General features: G+C 39.4%; 1 protein-coding gene across 1 annotated transcript; it reads left to right on the top strand.

Annotated features, from left to right (window-relative positions):
- The first annotated feature begins 6,964 nt into the window (after positions 1 to 6,964).
- Positions 6,965 to 10,237, top strand: LOC118734231 (cholesterol 7-desaturase-like). The gene is made up of 3 exons (XM_036463955.1): positions 6,965 to 6,982; positions 9,775 to 9,948; positions 10,012 to 10,237. The coding sequence occupies exons 1-3, from the start codon at positions 6,965 to 6,967 to the stop codon at positions 10,171 to 10,173; spliced, it is 354 nt and encodes a 117-aa protein (XP_036319848.1). The 3' UTR covers positions 10,174 to 10,237.
- The last annotated feature ends 437 nt before the right edge of the window (positions 10,238 to 10,674 follow it).

Genomic DNA, 10,674 nt, shown 5'->3' with positions numbered 1-10,674 from the left:
GAAAATGCTTTACTTCTATACGACACGTAGAAGGGTTGCCACATGTTTAAAAAATCAAATTTACATTAATTAAGGGAATAAGTTAACTGAAATATGTATATCAATATGGGTATCAGACAAAAGAAAAATTGGACATATTCAGCAAGAAATAAGTGAATATTAAAAACATTCCTGAGTTAATGTAAGAGTCCAGTAATTTAAAAGACATGTAATCAAAACAAATCACTGATTGACAATGTATGTATTTGTAATAAAATAACAAATGTGATGTCGTAAACCTTTGGTTTGACACAATCATTATTTTAGTTTAACTAAATTGGGCTTTACAAACAGGTGGCGACCCTCTTTGTAACATTTGCAAGCCAAGACTTTCTTAAACCTCTTTAATCTTACTCCCATATTGTGATACCTATCTATTTCAATTACCTAATTCCTTTAATTCAAATGGAATTTGATTTTTTAAACATGTGGCAAACCCTCTACATGTAGTTAAGAAATAAACCCTTTTCATACACACTTCGATTGATACCCATCTCTTAATAATTCATTTAACTTATTAAACAATTTTAATTAAACTTTTTAACAGGTGGCAACTCCTTCAAAAAATTAACTTTCTTACCTACAGGTCAAGCTTTTTAATCCGGCACTTCATTTTTGAAAACAGAATGAATCGTGCAGATCTAATGGCACGGACAAAAATTAACAAAATGATTTTATGCAATAAATTAGCAGGTTTTTATTTCTGCTTCCGAAAGGTAAAAACCCGTACTACTTAATAAAATAATAAAAACTAACATACTTTTACATATATTTTTTATTCAATCCATTAAAATTTACCATTTTTTTAAATTTTGATTAAAAGAAATTGTTTTTCTGGAATACCGCAGGGACACCCTGTGTTTAATTTTATTCCAACATTTTTATTCCTGTAGTTCTCTACTCTTCTTCTTTACTGCCGAGTCCAAAACAGAACGCCAATCATTTCTCTTCTGTGCTAACGGACGCCAATTGGAAATGTCAAGTGAAGCCAAGTCCTTCTCCACCTGGTCTTTACAACGCAGATAAGGCCTTTCTCTTCCTCTGTTACCAGATCGCGGCCCGCATTGAACATTTTCAGATCTAAAGCGTTTCTGTCCATTCGACAGACATGGCACAGCCAGCGGAGCCGCTGAATTTTAATTCGCTGCACTATGTCTATATCGTTGTAATGCCCTGTATGCAGCTCTCAAGAAAACGGTCAAGAACAAATTGCCATTATTTCGTGTGTGTGTCCAAGGAATTTTGAAATTTTTGATACTTCACAGATTGTTGCCTCACTCTTTCCTTAAGAAATAATGGAACGGGCATATATATGTTGCCTTGTGCTCTTTTTTCACAAAAAAAATTAGAAAATCGTAGTAGTAAGGGAGGCAAATTCCTTAAGAACTGCGTACTGCCATAAGTAAATTTTACACATGAAAATTCTTAGGCATTTCTTATACTGCATACAGGCCTCTAAGCTCATACGTTAAATCGTCTGCTGTATTCGCCATCTCCAACGCGTAAAGGGCCGTAAATTTGTAGCAGAATCTTTCTCTCGAAAACTCCAATAGCTGCTTCATCAGATGTTTTCACTGTCCATGCCTCCGCGCTATACACCAGCACAGGCATGATGAGGGGCTTATAGTGTGTGATCTTTGAACGCCAAGAGAGGACTTTACTTCTCAATTGGATTTCAAGGCTGACATTATTATTGGTGTTAATGCTGGTTCCCAAACAAACGAATTCGTCTACTTTTTCAAACTTGTAACTGTCAACAGTGACGTGGGTGCCAAGACGCGTATGCTCTGACCGTTTGTGTGATGACAGGAGATACTTTGTTTTGTCCTCGTTCACCACCAGACTCATTCGCTTTGCTTCTCTATCCAATCCCGAGAAGGCAGAACAGACGTAGCCCTTGGTTTTTACCGATAATATCGGCATACGCCAGCAATTGTACGCTCTTGTAAAGTATTGTGCCTGACCGGTTCAGCTCTTGGGCTCTTATTATCTTCTCGAACACCAGATTAAATAAATGACACGAAAGGGAGTCACCTTATCTGAAACCTCGTTTGGTATCAAACGGCTCGGAAAGGCCATTCCTCATCCTGACGGAGCTGGTGGTATTGCTCAACGTCATTTTACACAGCCATCTTAGTTTCGTGGGGATACCAAATTCAGACATCGTGGCGTAAAGGCAACTTCTCTTCGTGCTGTCGAAAGCGGTTTTGAAATCGACAAATAGATGATGTGTGTTGATCCTATTCTCGCGGGTCTTTTCTAAGATTTGGCGTATTGTGAATACCTGATCTATGGTGGCTTTGCCAGGCCTAAACCCACACTGATAAGGTCCAATCAGTTCGTTGACGGTGGGCTTCAGTCTTTCATACAATACACTCGATAAGACCTTATAACCTATGCTTAGAAGGCTGATTCCGAGGTAGTTGGTGCGAATGACGGGGTCGCCTTGGCAGAGCACACTTAAATTCCAGTCGTCGAGCATGCGTTTATCTGACCATATTCTGCGTAAGAGCTGATGCATGCACCTCATCAGCTCCTCGCCGCCGTACGTGAATAGCTCGGCTGGCAGGCCGTCAGATCCAGCAGCTTTGTTGTTTTCCAGCCGCGTAGTCGATGTTCGTACCTTGTCATGGTCAGGCGTTGGAACAACGGCTCCATCGACATCGACTGTGGGCTCGGGTTCCTCTTCTCCACTACTTTCAGCGCTGCTACCATTCAGTAGGATTGAAATTGTTCACCGGTACCTAGGTCACCATTGTTTTTCTTACAGGTGTTCGCCATGGTCTTGAAACCTTCCCTAAGGCGCTTAACTCTCTGCTAAAATTTTCGGGCTTTCGCGTTCGTCCTGTCGGCCAGCATCTCAAGCTCTTCGCACTCTCGTATTTCGGCCTCTCTCTTCTTATTGCTGCAAATACGTCTCGCTTCTTTCTTCAGTTCCCTATAACGGTCCCACATGGTTCGTGTTGCGCCCGATCGCAGGGTGACCCTATAGGCGGCGTCTTTTTTCTCTACGGCTTCTTGGCATTCCTTATCGTTCCAGTTGTTCTTTCGGGCTCGCTGAAATCCAACTACTTTTTCGGCAGCAGTACTTAATGATCGGGAAATGTGGTTCCACTGCTCGCTTGTTGAAAAGTGCTCTCAGAGAGCAGGTGTGTCAGTCGAGTGGCGAATTAATTGGCCGTCTGGTGTGATTGCAGCTTTTCGGCGCACATTTTTTGTTGCACAGAGACGGGTGCGTATCTTGGCTACAACAACATATTAGTCCGAGTGGATGTTTGGTCCTCGGAGTGTACATACGTCTTAAACGCTGGAAGCATGCCTTCCGTCTATCACAAAATAGTCGATTTGGTTTCTCGTTTTTCGATCTGGAGACAGCCATGTAGCTTGATGGGTCTCCTTATGCTGGAACCTAGTACAACATATTAACATGTATACGGGGCAACTGCGTTAGGTGTTGCATTTCTTGGATGGCGGTGATGTCAGCCCTTGTCTTCCCAAGGACATTAACCAGCCGGGCAGAAGCACTCTTCCCCATTAAGGGTCCGGATATTCCAGTTGCATTCCCTTAAATCATAGTCCTTTATATGTTTGCCGTGGTCGTCATCAAAAAAATTGGGTCTCATCCGAGGCTGGTTTTTTCATTGGGCGGGATTTTAACGTGGCGGGACCCAAACCCAGCGCACGCGAAGTTTTACGCCTTCTCACTTTAGTTCGATCCGGACGTAGTGGGCTGCGATTTGAACCATACACACAAGAATCACTTCTGGTTACTTCCAGGTGAATGGCAGTCAAAAGTTTTCCACTTCTGCGCATGGAACCATCCTCTAGTTCTCTACTACCTACATGGAAATCAATAACGTCAAACCAACATTTCATTTCAAAGAATGTACTTTTGAGATTTGTTTCCGCGAAGAGCTTACGCATGGTTACGCTGTAATTAAAATTCTTAGTATAAAATGTGTCGACTTTAGTGGGTTTCTGGGTGCACATATCTTATTTTATAGGGACATTTTTGTTTAATTACTAGTTAAATATTAATTAATAAATAATTTAGTGGACAAATTACCTTTTCAAAAATACCAAACACGTTTACATTGCACACAACACCCAAAACCCCCGCCCCCCGTGAATCCGCTATTGGAAATAGGATTGCGCCCATCGCGGTACCGCTAATCCGCTTTTTGTGAATTTGACAGAATAAGCTCTGTGCGTGACGTCATCTTCGTGCAGTACGGTTTAGTTATTTTCCCAATGATTTCGGGCTATTGTGTCCGAATGGGTGATCCGATCCAAAAAATTGTACACACGCTTGTAGTCAAGGGTTTACACTTTATTGTGAAACCTAATTTTGTAATTTGTGGTCACTAATTTATTAATAAATTCGGTCTGAAAAATGCATATTTTGTGAATTTCGAAGTGAGTTCTACGCAAATATACTGTGGATGGCTTAGCTGGTGTTATATACACAAGAAATGTTGAATACCTTTGACGACACAAAGGTGTCCAGAGTTTACATTTCCCGTGTCATATGCTAAGTTTAGACCATTTTCCAATGGTTCCCCAGGGGTATGTGGAAGGTTTCGAAGGATCAGGTGTAACTTTTTACAAAGTGTGAACTGCGCTCTTTCTAGTGGGTTAGATATCAAGACCTACGCCCACTCCCCCTCCGCCCACTAATTCAAGTGGGCAAATAACTAAACATTTCCATTTAGTTTTACACAATTATTGAAATATTACAAGCCAAAATTAAGTCTGCTGTGGCAAAGTGTATAAGTGAAAACAAAAGGCAAGTGTGCGATATAAGTAAGTTTTTTAATAAACTTTGTATATTTATTAATTCCTGCGAAATTGGAGCATTTAATATTGATTTTAACACATTTTTCCGCATTGTTTACATATTTTCCTATGCGTTTTGACATTACTCTTTCGCAATTGCATCAAGATGACGTCACGCAAAAATTACGCTCAAAAATCGTCTCTCATTGGCGCAATCTTGTATTCTATCATTCTTGTCTACCAGCTGGATTTTACCCATTTGTTCGAGGGAGAGTGACAATAATTAGAATGATTGAATTTAATATTATTTGTGTTCTGCTTTGTGCCACATACGGATGCCACTATATACAAGCAAGTGTGCCTTCGCATGCTGTCGCTTGCTAAAGACTAAAATTGTTAAAATCATTCGACTGAACTATTGGTGCATCTTATTGCTGTTATTCATTTCGGTATAACAAATTTGTTTATTGGCTCAATGAGAGAATTGAGCACTACACCAATTCATACCAACAGAGAACTTAGTTATTGTACATACTCTCGCTTTGTGTGCCGTGCATAAAATAATATCATTGCATATGTGTTTTTTTTTCTGGGATGACACCCGTGAAGAGAGAACTCTCATGAGTACTACTATACCGACATAGTAGTATGCACGACTTGCAGCCTCACAGCTACACCTGCGTACTAAAACCTCTCCACTAACCACTCTCCCCGCGGCACTTCCATTTAATGAATTACCTCACGGGGCTTATTTAACCGGTTCTAGCTCGATTAGATCGTGTGGAGAATCTCCATGCCCAAATATTTTTAGATACTCTCGCCCCTAACGAAAGGAACTGTGTTAAGTAGTAGTTTGAATCTCCGTGGTCTCTTTCCAGCCAGTTTTTAATGCATGGAATAAGCTCATGAGCCCACCTACCCTTTTCCGATTCATCCCAACGCTTTTGCTAGATCTGCATAGAGCGACAACTTTCCTGCTCTGTAACCCCTTTTCGGTTGAAGCTGATATTTCCCACAGATATCCGCTTATACACTCTTTGCATCTCGTTTGCCAGGATATTTACCGGAATCAGTCCAGCAATTACGAAGGATGCTTCGTCAGATATTGTTCGGAATAAGCGCGCTTAGGCGATACACAGATGTAAGTATTTTCGCATAATATTTTATGCTCATTGCTTCAGCCAAGATTGGAGCACCGTCTTAGGCTGAGCTGACCACTCTACTAAGCAATACCCTTCTACTATGTTTGGACCGCCGATATTTGCATAATTCTAGAAATGCTTGTAAATTCTATGCTTTCTTTGCTGCATACTCCAGGTGGACCGTAAAGTTTAAGCGGCCATTAATCAATACCCCCAAATATTTGATTGATAGTTTTGATCCAACACTGAGTCTCGTTGTATCTACGGCATTTCTGCTACTTATCAATGATATCTCTGTTTTGTGATAAGCGAGTTCTAGATATCTTGATGATAGCCATACCTTTACTCTCTTTATAACTTCGCTGGCCTTCCTTTCAATATCCTGTATATGCTTCGCTACTATTAATTCAGCGATATCGTCTGTGAATCCTATTATTTTTGCACGAGGAGGCATATCGATGCATAGAAACTCGGCGTACATTAAGTTCCACAGGAGAAGCCCGAGAACGGATCCTTGGGCTACCCCAGCGGAAACACTGTACGCCTCTATGCCTCTGTCGCTCCGGTACTTCGATCCTCGTTCAGAGAGATAGCAACTATGTAATTTTTCTGGTAATGTAATTCGGGACCTCCATTTTGATGAGGGTTTCCATTATGTGCTGCCAGCTCTCAGTGTTAAATGCGTTTTTGACATCTAGCGTTACAACAGCTCAGTATTCCTTTTTGCCTCCATGCCACCTTTTCCCTTCGATGGCTTCTTTGGCTATGTCAACTACGGATTTATCGGCATCAATTGCTGAACGAGATTTCCTGAAGCCAAACTGGTATGGCGACAGAAAGCGTTTTTTCGAGGATTTTTCCCAGTGTGTCCAATAGTGCTTATGTGTGAATATTCTTCAATGACTAATATCCGCTAACACTATGTCTTGTGTTATTCAACCAATTATTTAAAAACACGAATAGATGCAGTTCCCTGGACTGAACAGAATAAAGACAGTTCTTGATAAATGCCTACAAATACAATTGTAAGACATCTAAGGTATTTCGTCTGACATAAGTCTATGTATTGAATTTCTGTGGAATAATGGGACTCCCCCATTTTGAAATTGCCACCAACAGTACTATAAAGATTCAAGGACGATTCACCATCGAACCAGATCAGTGTTGCCATAAGAACTTCTTCACGGACATAACTCTTTCATTAGGTTATTTAAGATGGCAATGGAGGATATGCCTTCTGGCATCGACAAACCAAACGTGATCGGGAATTATTGGTGAAAACGTTGGACCAAATGTTTAAATAAATAATTAATTTTCGGCCAGACGAAGTCCGCCGGGTCTGCTAATATGTTAATTAAAAAACAAGTAAAAAAGTCTAAGTTCGGATGGAGCCGAACATTATCTACTCGGCGGAAGTATTAACTATAGTTTTTCACCTTTCTCAACCCCTATTCTAACAATTTCGATAGTATCTTCAGTTATACTTAATGAAATAAACTTATGTATATAGTTAGATGTGGGCGTTATCACGCCCACTTTCCAAAATTCTATAAGAATTTACTTCTTTTCAAGGAATTGTTGTTAGTATAAATGTTGAGTAAATTAATAATAATAATAATAATAATAGATTGACGCTTACACATATGTTAGTGTTTGGCCGAGCTTCTCCTCCGATTTGTGGCGTGCGCCTTGATATTGTCACACAGAGCGGAGGGACCTACAGTTTTACGCCGACTCCGAACGGTGATTATGTTTTTATAAGAAGCTGTTTTTCATGGCAGAAATACACTCGGAGGTTTGCCATTGCCTGCCGAGGGACGACCACTGTTAAGAAAATCCTTTTTTCTATATTTTTTTGTGATGTTGCTTTGACCAGGGCTTGAACCCAGGCGTTTCGGAGTAGAAGCGCGCACTACTTACCACTACACCATAGCGGCCATGAGTAGTTGAGTAAATTAGCGTCCATAAATTTCGAAATATCGAAGTTTCAAGAATTTCTTAAATTTACCGTTATATGAAAAGTGGGAGTAATTTCAATCCGATTTTTATTTTAACGGCTTGCTTTTGTGTTGCAAGCGAAATATTCACACCGAGTTTGGTACAAATTGATCAATGGGTTACCGAGATACATTTTCCAAAATTTTATCATAAGCGTATTTTTCGCTAAAGAATTATTTCAAACATCAATTTTGAATAAATTAGCTTTAGTATTTACTGATTTATCGAAGCTTTCGTATTTCTCTAAATCACCGTTATATGGGATATGGGCGTGGTTATTGTCGAAAAATTTTCAACCGTTTGGTATGTTGTACCAAGGCTAACAACTGTGCCAAGTTTGGACACATGTGCGCTCGGGTATAAAAATTGTGTGGATCCCAAGCGCGATTAAAATGAAACTTCTTCCTATTGCCTCATATTGAGTATTTTCTGCATAATAATAAACAATTGTCTTAATCTCAAACTGAACCTAAATCTTAACGTTAACTTTAACATGAACTTTAATCTTAAGGCCACTTGTTCATTGTCCGGTTACTACAAGCCTGAGCTGAAAGCTGTCGCTTTTTCGTTTGGAATTAGAGCTTAATTTATCCTCAACCGAACCCAAAGAAGTTTTACTTCAAAAAGTATGTTCATGGGGTACCACTTTTATAAAATTGGTACGTTGCGGGTATCTTACCTTGCAAAAACTCCTCCGTCTCCTCCAACTTCAACAAACAAAAATCTATAATCGGCGTCTACCATTGCCGTTAAGACAATACTGTTGTAGCTTTTATAATCGAAATATTTGAAGCAGCTATTAAGAGGTGCTTGAATCATAATATGTTTCCCGTCTAGTGCACCGAAGCAATTCGGGAAGCTCCATCTCTCTTCCAATTTGTTTGCAATGTCTAACCATTCACCGGAAGAATTTGGCGTGTTAATAAAAAATATAACACTTTCTATTCAGATCATTAATACAAACACAAAACTATACTTCCTTTTGAAAAATCATCCTCTAGGGTTCAGAAAATTGCCTCGCAGGTTTCGCGTATTATATTGAAAATTGCTGTTTTCTCCAAAACTATCATCGGCCGCTAAGTATCGCAGCGTCGCCGCCAATCTTTCTCCAACTGAGATGAATTCCCAAAATCGAATGTCAAATGATTTGCCAAAAAATCTAAATCCTCTACGTTCATCCGAAAAAAGTTGTGAAGCCTGAAGGGATCTTATTCCCGCAGTTTCAATCTATTTTATTTAAACTTCATCAATAACTCACAAACAGCTGGACAGGCTCTTCTTCTTCTTACAAGGTGTTTTTTTTTATATGCAGTGACTAGTCGCCCTATTCCCACAACACTGGCAAAATTCATCGTATGACTATTGTCACAATTATTGCGCCTAAAACACAATATGTATAAACATTGTGGTTGTTTCGCCGTTGTCGCGTACTCAGTAGGTCATAACCACAACACTGACAATTGTCACCATAAGAGGGTTTAAAATAAATTTGCGGCATAGTATTAGGTGCAGTAGTAAAGCCGCTGAGTTTTGTCAGTGCTGTGGGAATAGGGCGGTAACTCCAAAACCTGTCAATCATTTTCAATCGGTATTATGTCAGTTTATGACATGTAATGAAAACGCTTTTTGGACGAATGACATCGCTGGCAGTTATGTAGTCAGCGAATATTCCATAATGAAAAGAAGCCTTAACTATTTTTTCTTAATTTCTCATGCATATTTTTCAAATTTTGTTGAGTTTTTAGGCATATTTATTTTATTTGTTTTGCATAAAATTCCATGCTCATTCACTAACTTGATTCTTATTATATTGTTATAGATCGGGCCATCATTTGTACATTTACATTTGAAAACATTTGCATTCGGACATATTGAAATACTGCAAACAGTTACACCTATGGAACCGCTAGTTCAGAAGGTAGTTCACAGATTCTATGCGCGAAAGCCTTTAGGACCCCTTATGAAGTTAATGATTTTTGCCGAAAGTGTTATGGTAAAAATAAATACAATATTTTCTATTAGTCATTTATTAGTTATTATTTTTAAACTATTTCAGTTTGAGCGGGATGTTATTATGTGGAACAATAAAATATTTCGAAACAACCCAAAACTAGTAAAAGAAGACTCTGCCATAAAAAAGTTTCGTCACTGGTATTCGCAATTCTTCACAAAAAACAGCAAATCTTTTATAGATGCACATGAAAACTTGGACTGGTAGACAGGTTATACTATCTTGTGTGGAGGCTTCAGACAAATCTAAAATAAAGGTTTTTGCAAAAACATCACCTGCATTTCTCGTTCCTAGGTTATAGTAATTCCCCCTAATAAGCGAGGTAAATCCTTCAATTAAACACAGCGACTGCTTTATAGATTTAATTGAAGGATCCAAGACAGTCGGGTCTACGTAACAGGCACGACCCAGATTTATATCTGGCTAAGGACTGCCACTTGAGCAGCACTCCCCAAAAACTCTTTGGGAAATTTTATGCTGTTACAACAACAAGAACTGCTTTATGGATCACATGTTATATGCAGGGTGTCGATAACGTTGATAGCGATTTTTAAAAGGGAGTTAGAATTAACCAGACGCGGTTCAAACGGCCCTGAAAATAAAATGGTGCTGGGTTTGAAGAGGGAGAGTCTGCCTAAACATCCAAGTCGTGATAAGTTGGGTGCTGGTGAAATCATGTCACTCGAATTAAACAACATTGTCACTAAC

The sequence above is a fragment of the Rhagoletis pomonella genome, unplaced genomic scaffold, assembly GCF_013731165.1.
Source record: "Rhagoletis pomonella isolate Grant_MI unplaced genomic scaffold, Rhpom_1.0 Rhpom_scaffold_00001, whole genome shotgun sequence".
NCBI lineage: Eukaryota > Metazoa > Arthropoda > Insecta > Diptera > Tephritidae > Rhagoletis > Rhagoletis pomonella.
This window is presented reverse-complemented; position numbering and strand designations above follow the sequence as displayed.

Bases quoted from the DNA above. Each gene is read 5' to 3' on its own strand.
- LOC118734231 (XM_036463955.1), top strand. The intron at 9,949-10,011 runs GTAAAAATAAAT...AAACTATTTCAG, and splicing joins TTTTTGCCGAAAGTGTTATG to TTTGAGCGGGATGTTATTAT.